The sequence below is a fragment of the Herpailurus yagouaroundi genome, unplaced genomic scaffold (genome assembly GCF_014898765.1).
Source record: "Herpailurus yagouaroundi ecotype Mexico unplaced genomic scaffold, PumYag 387, whole genome shotgun sequence".
Lineage (NCBI taxonomy): Eukaryota > Metazoa > Chordata > Mammalia > Carnivora > Felidae > Herpailurus > Herpailurus yagouaroundi.
In genome coordinates this window covers 2,434,205-2,455,612 of record NW_024412604.1, presented here as the reverse complement: position 1 = coordinate 2,455,612, position 21,408 = coordinate 2,434,205, and the positions used below count along the sequence as shown (strand labels likewise).

Genomic DNA, 21,408 nt, shown 5'->3' with positions numbered 1-21,408 from the left:
GAAATGGGAGCAGCAGTTGCCTCCTAGGAGTAGGACTAGAAGAACAGAAGATGAAGACTGACCTGGTACCCTTTGTGGTTGCCTCCCTCCAAAATGGTCCCCAACTATCTCTGTCTGCCTCCTGGTACCATGGCCTTGCACAATCCCTTCCTACGCTGCACTATGGTTTGGTCTATCACCAATAGAATATGGCAGAAATGATGGTATGTCATTTCTGAGGTTACATTTGACAAGAGAGAAAACTGAAAGGGAAGCCATTTTAGATTTCTTTCTGTGTCAGCCTGACATAAACTTTGTTTAAACCAAGGCCCAGTTGATGGCCCGCCATACATACATGGCATTGTCCACCTACTTTGTAAATGAGTAGCTTGAGGGAAAACCATCTTGTCCTCAAGATAGCTTTCAGTGTTCCTACTCCCTGCATTTCTTGATGTTAAAACTTGTGATTTTTGTCTGTATGCGAATCTATAATCTTCTGACCTTTTACAAGGTGTAAAAAAATATATAACCCTGTGAAAGCTGTTCATTCTCTGGAACATCGTCTTCCCTGCGAAGAGTGTGTTTCCTGGGCAGCTGCCCTAACTTGGGATCTAAGAAAACCCTCTGTCTTAATTTTAGAGATTCTAAAAGGTTGGCTCATTTGGCATCAACACATTGCAGAAGACACTCTGGCTTCTGTCTTGGTCGCTGTCTCTGACACCTCCTGCCAATAACCACATGAGTGAGCCATTAGCTGGGCTACAGCCTCTGAAGACTAGCGTGGGGCAGGAGTTGCCCCAAGTGCTCTAAGCTCACTTAACTGGTGTTGGCAAGAGAAATGAGAGTGAGTGAGGGAGAAGTAGACTGTGACCAAGATAGAAGATACCCAGGGACAATGGAACGTCTGAAACTCCAGGATAATTCAGGGATCTTTGCCCTGTCACTTGGTGGAAAAAATCAAATTGGTTTTTTTCATTTGGGACCTGGTGGATGGCCCTAGATTTGCAATAGACTCGGCCAAAGCAACTTCCCTGTATTGTATTTTAATAATGACTGTGTTAACACGGTTAATGCTATCCATTCTGGCATTTTTGATGGAGAGTTAGGAGATTGGCTTCCTAGTCTGAGGTCTGCTCTTCGATAGCTGTGTGACTTTGGATAAGCTACCCTCTCTGGAACTGTATTTCAATCTGTGAAATAAGAATTAGATTGGGATCCCTAATGTTTCTTTTTGTCAATGAAGATCTGGGATTTTATTCAAGGGTGTGGGGGTAGTGGAAAGAGCTCCAGTTCAGAAACAGTCCTGGTTTCCAAACAAGTTGGCATTTATTGGCTTTGATACTTGAGTTTAATAATCTACAAAACAGGGATAGTACTTACTAAAAAATGTTTAAGTTTATTTATTTATTTTGAGAGAGTGAGAGAGCGAGCAGGGGAGGGGCAGAGAGAGTGGGAGAGAGAGAGAGAATCCCAAGCAGGCTCTGGACCATCAGCACAGAGCCCAACATGGGGTTCAAACTTATCATGACCTGAGCAGAAATCAAGAGTAGAACACTTAACCAACTGAGCCACCCAGGTGCCCCGTGGGGTAATAATATTTATAATGAAAAGTGTATGTATTCATTCAATATTTATTGACACCCTGGGATCCTGGGATTAACAATCTAGATAACTTTCTGCCCTCAGAGAGATTGCCTTTTGTAATAGTTTCTTACTGCTGCTAATAGATTACCACAAATTTAGTGGGTTAAAACAATACAAATTTATTATTTCTATAGTTCCGGAGGACAGAAATCTGAAATAGGTCTCACTAGGGTAAAGTCAAAGAATTTTTGGTTTGAGGTTTCTTATGGTTGCGTTGAGGTTATAACGTACATTTTCAGCAATTCTTTGACAATACCACAGAAGAGAGGTGTCCTTCTGGGTGTATCAAAGGAGTGAGTACATGCTGTCACTAAGTCTTATAATTGGTGATCTTTTTTTTTTTTTATTAAAAAAAATTTTTTTTTTCAACGTTTATTTATTTTTGAGACAGAGAGAGACAGAGCATGAACGGGGGAGGGGCAGAGAGGGAGGGAGACACAGAATCGGAAACAGGCTCCAGGCTCTGAGCCATCAGCCCAGAGCCCGACGCGGGGCTCGAACTCACGGACCGTGAGATCGTGACCTGGCTGAAGTCGGACACTTAACCGACTGCGCCACCCAGGCGCCCCAATTATAATTGGTGATCTTAATCTTGATCACTTGGTTAAGGTGGTGGTTTCTAAGATTCTCCACCATAAACTTATTATTGTTTCCCTTTTTCTAATTACTAAATATTTTATGGGAGATACTTTGGGACCGTGCAGTTAGCCAGTTTCTGCTTAAGCTTTCGCCTAGGGTTTAGTTTCTCCGTTTGCAGAAGACACTGTGGCTTCTGTCTTGGTTGCTGTCGCTCTCTGGAGCAGAAAGCCATTGTTATCCCAGGAGAGGAGATTGGCAAAGGTGAAGGCGTGTGCAGTCGGGCGCCAAGCAGGCCTCCCGTTGCCCTGGAGACGGGGTCCTTCCTCCGTGGGCGCCGCCATCTTGTGGCGCCAGCCCGGGCCCAATGAGCTGCTGCACGGTGGCCGGAGGCGGGGCGGCGGCGGCGCTCCGCGCGGCCTGCGGCTCAGCTCGTCCCGGTCATGGAGGCGCCCGCCGCCCGCCTGCTACTGCTTCTGCTGCTCGGGGCCTGGGCCCCGGCGCCGGGCAGCGCCTCCCCGGAGGCACCGCTGCTGGTCAACGAGGACGTGAAGCGCACGGTGGACCTCAGCAGCCATCTGGCCAAGGTGACGGCCGAGGTGGTCCTGCTGCACCCGGGCGGCGGCTCCTCGTCCCGTGCCGCCTCCTTCCTCCTGGCCCTGGAGCCCGAGCTCGAGGCCCGGCTGGCGCACCTCGGGGTACAGGTGAGTGCGAGCGGGCTTCGGGTGCCGCGCCCCTCTCGGCCTCGGAGGAAGCGCGGAGCCGTGGGTGTCTGCGCGCGCTCGTTCCGCCGCCTCGGACACGTCAGCGTAAGGCTGCTGGAGAGCGGCCGCCGCCCACGTGGGCAACCGCCCCGACCGCGGTCCACCAGTCCTCACCGCGGGCCCCTCCTGGGCCGCCGGGCGGACCCCGCGGCTGGCCTCGGGCCGTGCGAGCCCCCCAGTCCGGGGAAGCCAGAGGAGGGGCCGCCTCTGGAAGGGCCTGGCGGGGCGCGGGAGTGCAGCAAACTTGTCGTGTCCCACGACTTGACGCGGGAGCCCAACTGGAGGACCAAGACCTGAGCCCAGATGGGTATCATTCCCTTAATTCGGTGTCTGGCCCATTGTAGGTGCTTCGTTCTAGCCATCATCCCGTACAATCAGAAATGTAACATTGCGTGTTTTCCCGTTTGTAATTTGAAACCGTTGTTGTAATGTACTTAAGGTTGCAAAGAATGCTTTTTAAATGTTGTCCCTCTCCTTAAAGTTATTTTAAAAAGTCACATAGGTAATGAAACCTCTTTTGAACTGTACAGAAAGGTAAAGTCCCAATTCACTCCCTTCCCCCTACCGGTTCTCATTCTTGCACTTACCAGTATGGGGCTTGGAAGTTTGCTGTTGTTCTTGTTCATGGCGTTTCAGTGAACACTTTTACAACTCGAGGAGAGGAAACGTTGGCTTACGTATTCATAGGTTTGGCTTTTTATTACTTTTTTCATTAAACAGCATCCGTTAAGTGATTACCCAATTATTTGTTGCGAGAAGAGTCATTAGTGTCATATTGTAAGTACACCTTCCTCTCTGACCGAATCTGGAGCTATAAAGCTGGGTTTATAGAGACCATACTTCTGAAACCACTCCTGTTCCCTTTTGTGCCTTGTCCGTGATGGAACGCACGGTTTTACTCAAAGGTGTGTGTAAAGATGGATCAAAACTTCATTTAAGTTGGTGCTGCCACCTTTGAATGTTTTGAATGTTAAATCCCATTCTTTTATTAAAACTAGTCCTGATTTATTGAAGTTGCCACAAGACGGTAGCAGAAGCCGTCTGCCATCATGCTGGAGAATGCTTTTGAGCAAGCTAGATTACCGTACCACACGTCTTACTGGCAGTCTGCTTTGTGTTGGTTAGGTCGTTTAAGTACATTCTCTTTAATCCTCACAACGACCCTTTGAGGTGTGTGTAGGCCTACTGCAGGTGAGGAGCGCGGTCTAGGAGTTATTTAAACCTCCCTGTGTCAGGTTTTAGAGCAATGAGTGAACCTGGGCTTAGGTTAGTTTCCAACGTTGTGTGCTCTTCGCTTTACCACGTTGCCTCATTTGGTCCAGATGTCTCTGGTAGGGTTGTGTTGGGATGTAAGAGCGGCAGTCACATTACCAAATTTATTCAAAATCATTTGTTAATTTCTTAGTTTCATGAGAGGCACAAGTTAAATGGATGTATGTGTTCCCTTATACTCCTGTCCCAATGGGAAGTGTAACACTTAGCACAGAGGGTGTGTACTCTTCAACGGTTGACTTGGAGGCTTTGGTGAGATTGCCAGAAGTTTTTTCAGTAGGTTATCTTCAGCCCTCCATGTAGAATATTAGGAACTGGTTTGAAGGGACAATGGTGATTACTGATGAGGAGCTAGTGGTTCCTCATCTTATTACCAGGACCCATCTTAGTATTTGTCCTGTCGTATGACCCTATATTTGAGATCTTTTGTCTCTCTGATCTTTTATTAATTAATATCTTTTATTAAGACAAATCAACATATAATTGAATAGTGATAAGCACGAGTGTACTAGAATGTTACCATTGTGATACAATTCCAAAGTGATGAAATTTGTTTTTATTAGCCTGTACAGCTTTATTGAGGATGGCTGTATAATTACTTTTAGGCATTTTATTTATTTTTATCTTATTTTTTTTTAAAGGATTTTATTTTTAATCCCTATACCCGAAGTGGGGCTGGGACTTACAATGCTGCGATCAGGAGTTGCATGCTCTACCCACTGAGGCAGCCAGGCACCCCTTTTTATTTATTTATTTATAAAATGTTTACTTATTTTGAGAGAGAGAGAGAGCGCGTGCGCAGTAGGGGCAGAAAGAGAGGGAGAGAGAATCCCAAGCTGCGCAGAGCCTGACTTGGGCTCCAGTCTCGCTAACCATCATCACATGAACCATGAGATCATGACCTGAGCCAAAATCAAGGGTCAGAGGCTTAACTGACTGAGCCAGCCCGATGCCCTAGGCATTTAAAAATATTTAAAAAGGGGGCTCCTGGGTGACTCAGTTGGTTAAGCATCTGACTTTGGCTCAGGTCATGATCTCACGGTTTGTGAGTTCAAGTCCCACGGGCGCTGTGCTGACAGCTCAGAGCCTGGAGCCTGCTTTGGATTCTGTGTCTCCCTCTTCCTCTGCCCTCCCCGACTTGTACTCTGTCACTTTTTCTCTCAAAAATAAACATTAAAAAAATTTTTAAAAATGTTAAAAATGGATGCTTCTTTGTTATAGTTCTGTGTACCCTACTGGGAAAAAGTTCTTCAGCCCAAAAAGTAGCCTTAATTTTTTTTTTTTTTTAGTAGAGGTTGGGTTGGCAGAGAGATCAGTGTGCATAAGTGTTTTCCTTATAATCTGTTCTACAGTCTCACGATTCAGGGTGTCTACTCTGAGATAGACCCTGCAGCCTGCTGGAGTTAATATTTTCTTCCTGGTTATACATCTGGTGCAGTGAAGGATAAGAATAAGGGAGTGTGATAAGCAGTGGCTGTTGGCTCCTTTTCCCCAAGGGCTTAGGCCACTGTTAACTTCTTTTATGCAAGTATAACCAGTTTTGGCCCCATGGGAGACTTTTCTACCACAACAGTAAATGATCCTATTTATTTTCTGTGCAAATGTGTATTTGAATGTAAATGAAGAAGAAAACGTCGCCTTTATATTTGGAAATGTAAAGTGTGAGTATAAATTGTTTTTTAAAGTTTATTTGAGAGAGAGTACCCGCCACAAGCCTAATTTTTATTTATATGTGTGTATTTGATCATTCAGGAGAGAATGTTAGGTACTTATAGAGCTCATTATACAGCTTATTCAGTGCAAAAGTAAGTCTTTGGCAATGTTCTTATGTTTCAGACGAAAAAAAAAAAAAAACATTACAGAAACCAGAATTCAGTCTTTAAAAAGTTCTGGTAGTTTGAATACTTCACTGTGGACATTCTGAGGCAGTTAGTTAATTGTTGACTCAAACTTAGAGGCAAAAGACATAAAAAAAAAAAAAAAAAAAGAATAACCTCTTCTGCCCTGTTACAGGTGAAGGGAGAAGATGAGGAAGAGAACAATCTAGAAGTAAGAGAAACCAAAATTAAGGGTAAAAGGTAAGCTACCAAACAGTCAGAATGTCTACATATCTTCTTCTTGTTACAGGTTATCAGATCGCGGTGGGAATCATAAGGTAGGATAGTTGCTTTGGAAATGAATACAGTGTTCGGTGTTTTAGAGGCTGTTTCAATTAATATAGTGTGTGGTAGTGAGCAAGATGCTGTGACATGTTCTGGGCCCATTTATGTCTTTTCTGACTACTCCTGCTAAAATTGCCCCTAAAAGTGGCAGTTTGTTTTACAAGAAGGTAGCTACTTTCCATACCAGATCGGGTCTGCTAATCCCTGTGGGGATAGGGATCCCCAGCCAATGGGTGGAGAGAGCTGGTATGTGAGAACTCCAGGCCGTTGGCCTCAATAAATAGCCACCCATTTGTTGTTGCTACCGTTCTCTTTCCAAAGGGCAGACAGCTCTTACCCCTTTACCTCTTCTTGAGCCTTCAGGGCACTGAAAGCGATGTTTCTTTGCATGAGGTAGACTGAGCTCTGTGAAGGCTGGGGTTGGGCTTACCTTGTTCTCTGCTTTAACCTCAGCACCCAGCAAGGGGCCTGGCACTTCTTAGTTACTGTAAAACACTTTGTTAAGGATATTTTCCAAAATACATATAAAGCAGGAAGAATTGAATACAGAACCCTCGTATATCTTATCACACAGCTTCAGCAGTTATCAGTATGTTGCATGGTGTCAACTGGGCACTGAAATATTTGTTGAATGAATGATGTAGGAAGAAAACATTTTTTATTTTTATTTTACTTATTTAAATTTATTTTTTTTTTAAATATACATCCAAATTAGTTAGCATATAGTGCAACAATGATTTCAGGAGTAGATTCCTTAGTGCCCCTTACCCATTTAGCCCATCCCCCTTCCTACAACCCCTCTAGTAACCCTCTGTTCTCCGTATTTAAGCGTCTCTTATGTTTTGTTCCCCTCCCTGTTTTTATATTATTTTTGTTTCCCTTCATGTTCATCTGTTTTGTCTCTTAAAGTCCTCATATGAATGAAGTCATATGATTTTTGTCTTTCTCTGACTAATTTTGCTTAGCATAATACCCTCCAGTTCCATCCACATAGTTGCAAATGGCAAGATTTCATTCTTTTTGATTGCTGAGTAATACTCCGTCGTATATGTATACCACATCTTCTTTATCCATTCATCTGTCGATGGACATTTGGGCTCTTTCCATACTTTGGCTGTTGTCGATAGTGCTACTATAAACATGGAGGTGCATATGCCCCTTCAAAATAGCATCCCTGTATCCCTTGGATAAATACCTAGTAGTGCAATTACTGGGTTGTAGGGTAGTTCTATCTTTAATTTTTTGAGGAAACCCCCATATACTGTTATCCAGAGTGGCTGCACCAGCTTGCCTTCCCATATTTTAATTTTTTTAATGTTTGTTTATTTTTGAGAGGGAGCGATAGAGTGCAAGTCGGGGAGGGGCAGAGAGTGAGAGAGAGGGAGACACCAAATCCGAAGCAGGCTCCAGGCTCTGAGCTGTTAGCACAGAGCCCAACATGGGGCTTGAACTCACGAACCATGAGATCATGACCTGAGCCGAAGTCAGATGCTTAACTAATTGAGCCACCCAGGAGCCCCAAAAGAAATTTTTTAGGTTAGTGATTCTTTTTTTTTTTTTTTTAAATGTTTATTATTTTGTTTTTGAGAGTGAGAGAGAGCGAGTGAGCGAGCGGGGGAAGGACAGGGAGAGAGGGAGACACAGATCAGAGGCAGGCTCCAGGCTCTGAGCTGTTAGCACGGAGCCTGACATGGGGCTTGAACTCATGAGCTGTGAGATCATGACTTGAGCCGAAGTCAGATGTTTAACTGACTGAACCACCCAGGTGCCCCTAGATTAGTGATTCTTAACTGGGGGAGGGAATGGTCATGTCCTGCTCCCACCCTGCCCAGGACATTTGGCAATCTTTGGAGACATTTTTAGTTACAGCTGAGGGGTGCTACTGGCATCTAGTGGGTAGAGCCAGGGATGCTGCTAAACATCTATAATACCCAGGATGAGTCCCTCCTCCCAGCAGAGAATTCTCCACTCACAAATGCCAGTAGTGCTAAGAAATCCTGTTTGCTCAGGCAAATAGCTTTAGCTTATGCTGCAGTTTATCATAAAAAGAAGAAAAATAATTTGATTCTTAACTAGCAAACCATTGAGCCTTACAGCTATTGGTCCCCATGCAATTTAGAAAGTGTTAAGTTTGGTCTCCCTGCTTGGCAGAGGTTTTGTTTGTTTGTTTCTGCTTTTTGTGTGTGTGTGTGTGTGTGTGTGTGTGTGTGTGTGTGTGTGTTTTTGTTTTTGCTATTTTTGCTTGGCAGAGTTTTAAAAACTTTTCTCATTAGTTTTGAATTTTTTAATAAATGAGAATATGACTTAATTATTGTTTTCTTTCTTTCTTTCTTTCTTTTTTTAATGTTTGTTTTTGAGACAGAGACAGAGTAGGAGCAGGGGAGGGGCAGATAGAGGGAGGTAATAGAATCTGAAGCAGGCTCCAGACTCTGAGCTGTCAGCACAGAGCCCAACATGGGGCTTGAAGTCATGGACCATGAGATAATGACCTGAGCTGAAGTCGGACACTTAACTGGCTGAGCCACCCAGGTGCCCCAATAACAATTTTTTTCTCAGGCATTTGCTCATTCATACAAAATTTTATGTAATGGTATATCAATGGGATCATTTTAAATTTATTAATCTGTCTATATAAAGCTTAATGGCAACATTAAACCAGTCATTTATCCTGCTGCCCTAATGCGACCACTGAAATATCTTTGTTCTGATCTGTGAAAAAAATCTACTCCTTATACACCAGTATAGTCAGCTCTGTGCTGTCTGCCCAGCCTTTTACCAACCAGAAACCTTCATTAGCTGGTGCTTCTGAGTTGCAGTAAGAATTGTTGTTTCTAATGATGACCCTGGAGCACTGAAAGGTTGTTAAAGTGAGATTCAGTTTCACTGGGACATGTCATGTGAAAAGGTGGGGTTGTGTCACATTGTGTCGATGGGCTGGAGGGAGAAAGAGTTTGGGGGTTAATTAGGGAGAGATTCAATGATCTAGGCAAGGGAGAGTTGCTTGAACTGAGGTGGGCAGCAGTGGAAAGCCAGGAAGGGATGAATTTGAGCGACATTCTAAGGCAGAATTAACCAGATATTGAGGATGGAGTAGAGTGAGGCGTCAGAACATGCCAGAGGGTTTGGTTTAGAAATGGTTAGATGGTGGTAATATTAACAGAGTAAGGAATCAGGATCATGAATGATACAGGTGTGTTCAGTGGTCAGTAGAGCTGTCTAGTGAACATTTGAAAATAGGAGTTTAGTGCCCAGGGCAGAGTGTGGGACGAGAAGCAACTTGAAGCCAAGAATTGGTTAAGACTACCCTGGGAAAAGGTGTGGGGCTTATTATATTTTGAGTGGGTACTTCAGAGTAGGGATAGGATGTGTGATGGTGTAACTGATGAAGACATGTCAGTTCTTCAAGGCGTGTCAGCAAAAGTGATCCATGTTCTGACCTTGGAGGACAAATTGCATGGAAGCATGTTAAATGCCTTTAATTTTCCACTGATGGTTTCTGAGTCTACCAAAAATTATCTCCTGGCTTAGAAAACTCAGGTTCATTTTTGAGTTAATATCTTCTGGATTTTAGTAGTTCCCAGGGCATCTCTTTTTGTTTAAAATGCTAGTAGCTTAATTTTTATTTTAGTTATTAGAGTGATAACAAGCTCATAAAACAGATTGGAAAAAAGTAACAAAATGAAGCTTAACCTCCACGAGACGATTACCATTAACATTTAGGAAACATTCGTTGTAATGCTTTTCTTCACATATATTTATATGTTTATACTTTAGGAAGGATCATACTGTGCTGTTTGTAAACTGATTTCTGTTATTTGCATCGGATGTGGAAATGCTTATATCTCTACAGATCCAAACATCGTTTTTAGTGGCTGCCAGAATTCCTCTGCTGTCCTGCTTTTAGCTATTATCCTGTTGTTGGACTTTTATGTTTTGTACTCCATTATTATTATAAACAACTTTGAAATAATACCCGTACATTTGTCTTCAAAGGCTTAAATTAGTAGGTTAAAGGTGATCTCGTGAAGATAACTGCTTTCGTCTTTGGTACAAAATGTTGCTGTGACCTTGAGTCGCTAGCCCTGTTTTCAAAAACCCTTCATCTCTTAATTCTCTTGCCTTGTTCTTCCTCCAGTGGGAGATTCTTCACAGTCAAGCTCCCGGTTGCTCTCGATCCTGGGGCCAAGGTTTCAGTCATCGTGGAGACAGTCTATACCCATGTGCTTCAGCCGTATCCGACCCAGATCACCCAGTCAGAGAAACAGTTTGTAGTGTTCGAGGGGAACCATTATTTCTACTCTCCCTATCCGACTAAGACACAGACGATGCGTGTGAAGCTTGCCTCCCGAAATGTGGAGAGCTACACCAAGTTGGGGAATCCCACGCGCTCTGAGGACGTCCTGGATTATGGACCTTTCAGAGACATCCCTGCTTATAGTCAGGTAGGCTTGTGTGGAGTCCATTCTGTCTCTCTTTCCTTCAGAGAGTCTCTTCTGGAGTGACTACTAGTTGACCGGCTGTGAAACTACTAGTTTCACCTGTTGTGAAATGACTCCATGGGGGTCACCTTTCTCTCTTTGGGAGTACAGATAGAGGTTCGGAGGTTTAGGAGGACTTTTTAAAAAGGCTCTAATAAGGAAGAACATGGCAAATGAACCTTATAAATTTTGCAACTTGGGAGTTTTTCAGGCAGTGACACATGAGCCGAGCCGAATTACTGCATAAGAATTTAGGACCTGACAAAGGCTAATATTAGCCAGTGACAATCATTACTAGAGATTGCTGAGGTTGAAGGAGACAGAGTTTATCTGCAGGTACTGCAGGAGGTTTCCTAATACCGAACCCCAAATGTAGACAGTAGTGTCTGTACAAATAAGATGGGCCAAGGCAGGCCTCTCCCCTTGGAAGTCTTGCCAACAGATGAAGTGAGATCTCAAACTGCCTGTGGGCAAGTATGCCAGACGGAGAAGAGGAGCTGGACAGAGCATGCCTTGTCCATTCCTCTCAAATATACAATTACTTAGGGTGTATGGGTCCTCTGGACAAAAAGGCCCAGAGTCTCATACTAACAGAACTCCCATCACATGAAATTAAATGTGAGCCCAGAGGCATTAACTTCCTAAATACATGCAGGCAGTGGAGGAGAAGGGGATTTGGGAAGGGAGAACAACTTGCCGACTGTCTTTTTTCCCGGGCTCTGTAGTTAGTGTATTCAGTATGATCATTCATTTCATTGAATCATAGTTAAAAAGCACAGTTAAAATATTTGTTTTTATGCTCTAGCTATAGAGGAGGAAACAGACTCGGTGAAGCTAAACGACTCCTCCAAGACTAGAGTGACAAATAAAGTAGCTTCCAGGGACGGTGGGCAGTTGTGTGTAGCACAGTTTTAGCAAATACACTCACATGAAAAAATAATAATACAAAATAAGGAGGTAGCATTTGGAGAGCTGAAGTGGGGGTTAGGGGAGAAGGACAAGGCATTGTGGGTAGAGGTCTGGAGATGGGAGACCGGGCGCTGTGCTGGCTGGGGTGGCTGCTGGGGTCATAAAGCAGTCTGCCTTACTGAGCCTAGGCGTTGGGCCTTAAATACAGAGGGAGCAGTCAAGGCTTAAAAAAGACTTTGTTGTTACAGGAAAGTTCAAACATATCCAGGAGTATAGAAAATAGTATAAGCTCCCATACACCGATCACTTAGATTCAGTGGTTTTCACAATATTACTGCACTTCAGCGCTCTTTTCTTCCTCTGCTGTAATAGTTTAAACCAAATCTTAGGAGGAATCCTGTCATTTCAACCCATGTACTTGTTTATCATCTCTAAAATACATGGAGGAAAAAAAAATGAATAAAATAAAATACATGGAGGTGTGTCCGGGTGGCTCAGTTGGTCAAGTATCCTGACTTTGGCTCAGGTAAAGATCTCATGGTTCATGGGTTCAAGCCCCACATCGGGCTGTCTGCTGTCAGCACAGAGCCTGCTTCGGATCATCTGCTCCCCTCCCCTTCACTTGCTCTCTCAAAAAGAAACATTAAAAAAAAAATAACATGGATATTTAAGACTTCTTTTCATCTCTGTGTTTAGAACATATGTTAATGAGGATGTACAGTCAAAATAGTTCTAATGTCACTTGAAATAATTATTTCTTTCTCGGATGTCGGTTTGACATAGGGCTATTCATTTTGGGTCATTTTCAACTGTTAAGAATTTTTTTTAATTTAATTTTATAAAATGATGGTATATTGGGAGAACTTTAGCTTCCGCTTTTACCTTCTGTCTGTTCTTGGTGACCATGTATACTAGTTTTGGGTTTATTTTTCTAAATTTTTTTTTTTTTTAAGTTTATAAATTTATTTTCGAGAGAGAGAGTGTGAGCAGGGGAGGGAGAGGGAGAGGGACAGCGAGAATACCAGGTAGGCTCCATGCTCAGTGCAGAGCCTGATGTGGGGTTTAATCTCACAATGGTGAGATCATGACCTGAGCAGAAATCAAGTCGGATACCTAACCGACTGGGCTACCCAGACACCCCTCTAATTTTTCTTTCTATGAATATATGTAGACTGTAGTAAATGTATTTATGTTCCCCCATTTCTCTAAAATTAGCACCCTGTGTTTACTGTGGCCCCATGGGTTTTGGGGGGGAGTGAGAGTGACGCTCTGTGATTCCTGGTGTAGTTACCATGTGGATAGAGAGTCCTGGGGGCTCGTACTTCTGGAGCTGAGGGACTGGCCACTCTCTGGGTTGTGTTTCCTCTAACTGCATATTTATTTCTTTTTCTTAAAACTAAGTGACCATTCATTTCATGTTAAGGACAGAGGTTTGTTTATTCTCCTACATAGGCTTTTAAATTTTGAATATTTTGGATTTTTGACTTCATTTTATTTATTTACTTAACAATTTTTATATTTTTTGAAAAGTTTATTCATTTAATACTTCTGAGAGAGAATGCATGTATGTGTGTGCACAAGTGGGGTAGGGGCAGAGAGAGAGAGAGAGAGAGAGAGAGAGAGAGAGAGAGGGGCAGGAGGTGAAGCAGGCTCCAGGCTCTTGAACTGTCAGCACAGAGCCTGATGTGGGGCTCGAACTCACAAACTTAGAGATCATGACCGGCGCCGAAGTCGGACACTTTACCGACCGGGCCACCCAAGCACCCCTCTTACTTCATTTTAAAATAATAAAATGTTCATGAGATACTTACTTGGCAAATATAGAGGAAAATGTGATGCCAGTTGACATCCACTTTTGACATTGTCGTAACTGAGTCCTTTCTAAGCATGAGGACTTTTTAATGTGGGAATCATATTGTGTATAAAGTATTGCGTGATACTTTTGCCTCCTAGGATATTCTGTAAACATTTTACATTACCTTTGTAAACCGTTTTTAATAGCCACTTAAGATCCTATGATTTTAGTGTATCTTATAGTATATTTGCCAAGTTTCCTATATGGTGGACAGTTAGGTTTTAAAAAGTTTAATACTATGGCACAAAAACAGACATTCGGATCAGTGGAACAGAATAGAGAACCCAGAAATGGACCCCAAACGTATGGCCAACTAATCTTTGACAAAGCAGGAAAGAATATCCAATGAAATAAAGACAGTCTCTTCAAGTGGTGCTGGGAAAACTGGACAGTGACATGCAGAAAAATGAATCTGGACCACTTTCTTAAACCATACACAAAACTAAACTCAAAATGGATGAAAGACCTAAACGTCAGACAGGAAGCCATCAAAATCCTCAAGGAGAAAGCAGGTAAAAACCTCTTTGACCTTGGCCGCAGCAACTTCTTACTCAATGTGTCTCTGGAGGCAAGGGAAACCAAAGCGAAAATGAACTGTTGGGACCTCATCAAAATAAAAAGCTTCTGCACAGTGAAGGAAACAAATCAGCAAAACTAAAAGGCAACCAACAGAATGGGAGAAGATATTTGCAAATGACATATCTGATAAAGGGTTAGAATCCAAAATCTGTAAAGAACTTCAACTCAACACCCAAAAGTCAAACAATCCAGTGAAGAAAGAAATGGGCAAAAGACAGGAATAGACACTTCTCCAAAGAAGACATCCAGATGGTCAACCGACACATGAAAAAATGCTCAACATCTCTCATCATCAGGGAAATACAAATCAAAACCACAATGAGAGACCACCTCACTCCTGTCAGAATGGCTAACATTAACAACTCAGGCAACAACAGATGTTGGCGAGGATGCGGAGAAAGAGGATCCCTTTTGCACTGCTGGTGGGAATGCAAACTGGTGCAGCCACTCTGGAAAACAGTATGGAGGTTCCTCAAAAAACTAAAAATAGAGTGACCCTACGACCCAGCAGTTGCACTACTAGGCATTTATCCATGGGTTACGGGTGTGTTGTTTCTTTTTTTTTTTTTTTTTAATTTTTTTTTTTTCTCAACGTTTATTTATTTTTGGGACAGAGAGAGACAGAGCATGAACGGGGGAGGGGCAGAGAGAGAGGGAGACACAGAATCGGAAACAGGCTCCAGGCTCTGAGCCATCAGCCCAGAGCCTGACGCAGGGCTTGAACTCACGGACCGCGAGATCGTGACCTGGCTGAAGTCGGATGCTTAACCGACTGCGCCACCCAGGCGCCCCACGGGTGTGTTGTTTCGAAGGGGCACATGCACCCAATGTTTGTAGCAGCACTGTCAAAAATAGCCAAAGAATGGAAAGAGCCCAGATGTCCATCGACAGATGGATAAAGATGTGGTATATAGATACAATGGAGTATTACTCGGCAGTCAAAAAGAATGAAATCTTGCCATTTGCAACTACGTGGATGGAACTAGGGGGTATTATGCTAAGTGAAATTAGTCAGAGAAAGACAAATGTCATATGACTTCACTCGTATGAGGACTTTAAGAAACAAAACAGATGAACATAAGGGAAGGGAAGAAAAAATAATATAAAAACAGGGAGGGGGACAAAACAGAAGAGACTCATAAATATGGAGAACAAACAGGGTTACTGGAGGGGTTGTGGGAGGGGGGATGGGCTAAATGGATAAGGGGCATTAAGGAATCTACTCCTGAAATCATTGTTGCACCATATGCTAACTAACTTGGATGTAAATTTAAAAAAATAAATTGTTAAAAAAAAAATAGAACTCAATAGCCAAATTATGAAAGAGCCCAAATAAAGAAGATGTGGTATATATACTCAATGGAATATTACTTGGCAATCAAAAAGAATGCAGTCTTGCCATTTGCAACAGCGTGGATGGAACTAGAGTGTATTATGTTAAATGAAATACGCCAGTCAGAAAAAGATCAGTCTCATGATTTCACTCATGTGGAATTTACGCAGCACAACAGATGAACATAGGGGAAGAGAAGGAAAAATAATATAAAAATAGAGAGGGAGGCAAACCGTAAGAGGTCTTAAACACAGAGAACAAATTAAGGGTTTCTGGAGGGGAGGTGGATAGGGAAAGGCTAAATGGGTGATGGGCATTAAGGAGGGCACTTGTTGGGACGAGCACTGGGTGTTATATGTAAGTGATGAATCACTGGGTTCTACTCCTGAAACCACTACTACACTGTATGTTAACTAACTTGAATTTTAAAAAAAAAGAAGTTTTTTTTTTTTTTTTAATTTTTTTTTCCACGTTTTTATTTATTTATGGGACAGACAGAGACAGAGCATGAACGGGGGAGGGGCAGAGAGAGAGGGAGACACAGAATCGGAAACAGGCTCCAGGCTCCGAGCCATCAGCCCAGAGCCTGACGCGGGGCTCGAACTCACGGACCGTGAGATCGTGACCTGGCTGAAGTCGGACGCTTAACCGACTGCGCCACCCAGGCGCCCCTAAAAAAAAAGAAGTTTAATACTATAACGTTAATATCTTTGCATATAACTTTTTATATATTGTCAGGATAGATTTTCTTTTAAATGTTTATTTTTGAGAGAGAGCAGGGGACAGGCAGAGAGAGAGGGGAGAGAATCTGAAGCAGTCTCCACGCTGCTAGAGAGCCTGATGCGGGGCTCGAACTGACGAACCGTGAGATTGTGATCTGAGCCGAAGTGGGACACTAAACTGACTGAGCCACCTAGGCGCCCCTCTTTTAAAGTTTTTACTTTAATTCCAGTTAGATAACATATGGTGTAGTATTCGTTTCAGGAGTACAATGCAGTGATTCAACCATGCAACACCTAGTGCTCATTGCATCCAGTGTACTCCTTAATCACTTTCACCTATTTAACCCATCCCCCCACCCTCCTCCACTCTGATAGCCACCAGTTCTTTATAGTTAAGAACCTGTTTCTTGGGGTGCCTGGGTGGCTCAGTTGGTTAAGCATCCAACTTCGGCTTGGGTCATGATCTCATGGTTTGTGTGTTCAAGCCCCGCATGGGTCTCTGTGCTGGCAGTGCCCTTCTTCTCAAAAGGAGAGAGAGAGATTGTTTTGTGTTTTGCTCTCGCTGACTTATTTTGCTAAGCACTATGTTATGTTGTGTATGTGTATACCACATCTCATCCATTCATTGGTTGACAGACACTTGGGCTGATTCCATATCTTGGCTATTATAAACATAGAGGTGCATGTATCCCTTTGAATTGGTGTTTTTGTATTTTTGGGGTGAGTACCCCGTAGTTTCAGTAGTGCTGGATCATAATGTAGTTCTGTTTTTAGCTTTTTGAGGAACCTCCACACTGTTTTCCAGAGTGGATGCACCAGTTTGCGTTCCCACCAACAGTGCACGCACAAGGGTTCCCTTTTCTCGCATTCTCACCAACACCTGTTTCTTGTGTTGTTGAGTTTAGCCTTTCTCAAGAGTTGTGAGGTGATACCTGATTATAGTTATTTGCATTTCCCTCATGTTGGGTGTTGAGCATCTTTTCATGTGTTTGTCAGCCATAGGATAGATTTTCTGAAGTAAAAGTTTTCGAATTAAGGCATATGAACATTTAAAAATGTTTTTTTTGAATGTTTATTTTTGAAAAAGGGCATCCACACGCACGAGTGGGGGAGGAGCGGGGGGGGGGCGGGGAGGCTGACACAGAGGATCTGAAGCTGGCTCTATGCTGACAGCAGAAAGCCTGATGTGGGGCACAAACTCACAAACCGCCGGATCATGATCTGAGCTGAAGTCAGATGCTTAACTGACTGAGCCACCCAGGTGCCCCTAAAAATCTTTTGATTGATGTATATTGCCAAGTGGTTTTTCAAAAGGTTAAGCCAATTTATCATGGCATCAGCAGTCAGAAACTGCTGGTTTCCTTGCACCCTTGTCACTATTGGCATTAAATAATACGATATGGATGAAATTGAACTTTTAAAAATCCAGTCCTAGAATGAGTGAATAAAGTAGTAGGATATATGAGAATGAATACAGTGTCCTTTTCATGGTCTTCTGGGGAAGAAGGGTATTTTTCTGATCCTTCTGTCCTTTTAGATACCATTTTTTAAGGTTCCAGGTGTGTATTCATAGAGGGGCATTTATATTACTTAGTGATTGGGAGGAATTAATACTAATTTCAGTGGTGAAATTGGCAAAGTGGAGGAGGAATTGCCAAAAGTATTTCCTTTAATTCTCTGAGATGTCATTGGGAGGCAGTATTTACTGTGGAGGAGTGTGGAGCCAGAACTACAGAGTTGAAGACCCGAAGACTTAGTATTGCCACTTAGATTCATTTACGACCTTGAATATGTTAAAACTGCTGGGCCTCGGTTTTTTTAATTTGTAAAATGAGATGGGTAGTACCTCACTGTTGTTTTGAGCATTAATGATTATACATTTGTTTAGAGCTCATAAAAGTGACTACCAGATAACGTGTTAGCTCCATACGTGTTAGCTGAAAAAGTCTTCCATGAACTTTTCTGTATAAGTCTTCTTATGTGCTAGAAAAATTCAGTAATGTTATGAATCATCCTCAGTTTTGAGGTTATTTGCTAGCTCATTGGGTAGAGATCATGTCTTTATTAGATCATGAATATTACCTAGTCACACTTTTTCTTTATTATAGTTTAAGGTTTCATTTTATGTTAAAACTGGAAAAATTATTTAAAAGGCAACTTAAAAAGCTCATTGTAGAAGTTTTGCAAATAGAACGTACAAGGAGAAAGAAATAATCTATAACTGTTACTTGGGATTCTCATGTATTTCATTCCAGTTTTTTTTTTTTTTTTTTTTTTTTGTCCTTTTACTCATATGGTGGCTATAAGATGAGTGGAGCATAGAAGTTTTTGTTTTTAAAATACAAATGATGGGGAGGGTGGGTGATGGGTAATGAGGGCACCTGTTGGGATGAGCACTGGGTGTTGTATGGAAACCAGTTTGACAATAAATTTCATATTAAAAACAAAACAAAATAAAAAAGACCACAAATGATACTTATGTTGGAACCTAAAGCAATTTTGTGTATCCTATTTTTCTATTTAATAATATATCCTGAATGTTTATTTCCCTATGCCAGTAAAAAGTCCTAGTAAGCATCATTTTAGAATGTGGCCCACAGTAGATATACCATAATTTAACCATTCTGTTGCTGATACATGGATTGTCTCCAGTTTATTTGAAACTAGTATTGATTCATTTGTCACGTGTTTCCTTCCTTTATAGGATACTTTTAAAGTACATTATGAGAACAACAGCCCTTTCCTGACCATCACCAGCATGACCCGAGTCATCGAGGTCTCTCACTGGGGTAACATTGCTGTGGAAGAAAATGTGGACTTGAAGCATACAGGGGCTGTGCTGAAGGGGCCCTTTTCACGCTATGATTACCAGAGACAGCCAGATAGTGGAATAGCCTCCATCCGCTCATTTAAGGTATGGGGTCTTCAACCAGACAGTGGGAGAAAGTATCATTTTATCATATCTGCCCTTTCTTTTGCTTTTTTAAAGTATCTGAATATTGACCGTTGTTTGGGATTGTTTGGTGTTCAGGTAGTTGAGCTCACAGTGTTAGAACCAGCAGAAAGAATCTTTAAAAAAAAGTGCCCCCATTTGTATATGTAGGCCACGTGTTTGTTTGTTTTTTTAATGATTTTGTTTATTTATTTTTTGTTGTTTTTGGGGGTTTTTTTGATTTTATTTTTAAATAATATCTACACCCACCATGGGTCTTACTCTCATAACCCTGCAGTCAAGAGTCGCATACTCCAATGACTGAGCCAGCCAGGTGCCCTAAAGTAGGCCATGTTTTTAAAAGAAAACTTGAATAATAGAAAAAGGAAGACCAAACCACCACCCAGACATTACTATTGCTCATATTTTAATATTTCTTTTTTCTTTTATAATGCTCTTTTAAAAAGATACGTGATTATATTGCATATGAAGTCGTATGTATTTTTTGTCTTGTAAATAAGAGCGTGTACAGTGGAAAGCTGAAAACATGCACAGTTGAAAACCCCCTTGAGGGGCGCCTGGATGGCTCAGTCAGTTGAGTGTCCGATTTCGGCTCAGGTCATGATCTCACATCGTGAGTTCGAGCCCCGTGTCGGGCTCTGTGCTGATAGCTCAGAGCCTGGAGCCTGTTTCAGATTCTGTGTCTCCCTCTCTCTGACCCTCTCCCGTTCATGCTCTGTCTCTCTCTGTCTCAAAAAATAAATAAACGTTAAAAAAAAAAAAAAAAGAAAACCCCCTTGAGAAACACAGACGTTAGGGGTGCTAGCCCCCCACACAGTTGAAAGTCTGTGTATAACTTTTGACTCTCTGAAAATTTAACTACTTATAGCCTCCTGTTTTTTGGAAGCCTTCCTGATAACATAAACAGTCCATTATGACATTGTTTGGTATGTTGTATGTATTAATTACATACTACATTCTTATGGCAAAGTAAGCTAGAGAAAAAAATATTAAGAAAATCATAAGGAAGAGAACATGGCATTTAAGTACTGTATTTACTGAAAAAAATCCACATATAAGTGGACTCATGCAGTTTATGAATTACTCATGTTGTTCAAGGGTCAGCTGTTCTTCTGTTTTATAGAAGGGCTCATTATGTGAATGGAAGTGTTAGCATTATTTCTTCCTGATTACGAAAAGATACTTACAGATTTGGAAGCCACGGGAAAGAGGTGGAGAAACCCTCCATAACCCTGCCACCTAGCGATTTGATGTAATTTCTTCCATTTTTATGTTTCTCTCCCTGCAGAGTAGTTTAAAGATTATTTTTATCTTTGTATTAATCGTTTAGTATTCATAAAGGTATTTACAATTCTCTTCATTATTTATTGTTCAGGAGAATTTGGCTATTTACCATGATTGAGAAATAGTTACGATATCTAGAAATTTTGAAGCCTTGGGTGTGGGGATGGTAGTTAGACTTCTTTTTAGGTTGTTTCCAGTTTGGGGACTGTTTTAATTAAATATTGCTACAAGGAGGCTCTTGGTGTAGAAAATCTTTTTTGTCATTAGGATCATCTCCTGTGAGTAAGTTTCTGGAGGCTTTCAGGCATGTCCCTTCTCTTGCAGACCATCCTCCCTGCTGCTGCCCAGGATGTTTACTACCGGGATGAGATTGGCAACGTTTCCACCAGCCACCTCCTTATTTTGGACGACTCTGTAGAGATGGAAATCCGGCCTCGCTTCCCTCTGTTTGGCGGGTGGAAGACTCATTACATTGTTGGCTACAACCTCCCAAGCTATGAGTACCTCTATAATTTGGGTCAGTCTTTAGTACTTAGTGCTTAGGGGAGAGACTATCATTATCTTCCATTTCCTGCATTTTTGTTCCTACTGGTGTTCGTTTGTTTTGAGAATTACCAGTCGTTTTTGATGGGAAGAGAGAATTATCATTTTTTGGAAGGCATTTTTTGGATAGCAGAAACAACTTTTCATGGGTGGAGATAAATTACTGTTGTAAAAGTAATGCCTGCATATAATAGTTCACACAGCCTAGTCAAAATCCTCTTCTAACCCCCGGTTCCATCATAAGACAGAGCTGTGTAAGTTTTTTTTAATTTGAGGTATTTAAAAAATTAAGGAAAACTCAGAATAATAAGCACTTTTATGCGAGCACCCAGAACTAATCATTATAATGATTTGG

The 21,408-nt window shown here is 42.0% G+C and overlaps 1 protein-coding gene across 1 annotated transcript in view; it reads left to right on the top strand.

The window, feature by feature from the left end:
* The first annotated feature begins 2,592 nt into the window (after window positions 1-2,592).
* RPN1 (ribophorin I) overlaps window positions 2,593-21,408 on the top strand; it is a 30,979-nt gene continuing 12,163 nt past the window's right edge. Inside the window, exons 1-5 of the mRNA XM_040463300.1 lie at window positions 2,593-2,903; window positions 6,249-6,313; window positions 10,533-10,839; window positions 18,978-19,187; window positions 20,835-21,027. Of these exons, the coding sequence (XP_040319234.1) occupies window positions 2,643-2,903; window positions 6,249-6,313; window positions 10,533-10,839; window positions 18,978-19,187; window positions 20,835-21,027 (1,036 nt within the window). The 5' untranslated portion in view covers window positions 2,593-2,642. The remainder of the gene's footprint in view (window positions 2,904-6,248; window positions 6,314-10,532; window positions 10,840-18,977; window positions 19,188-20,834; window positions 21,028-21,408) is intronic.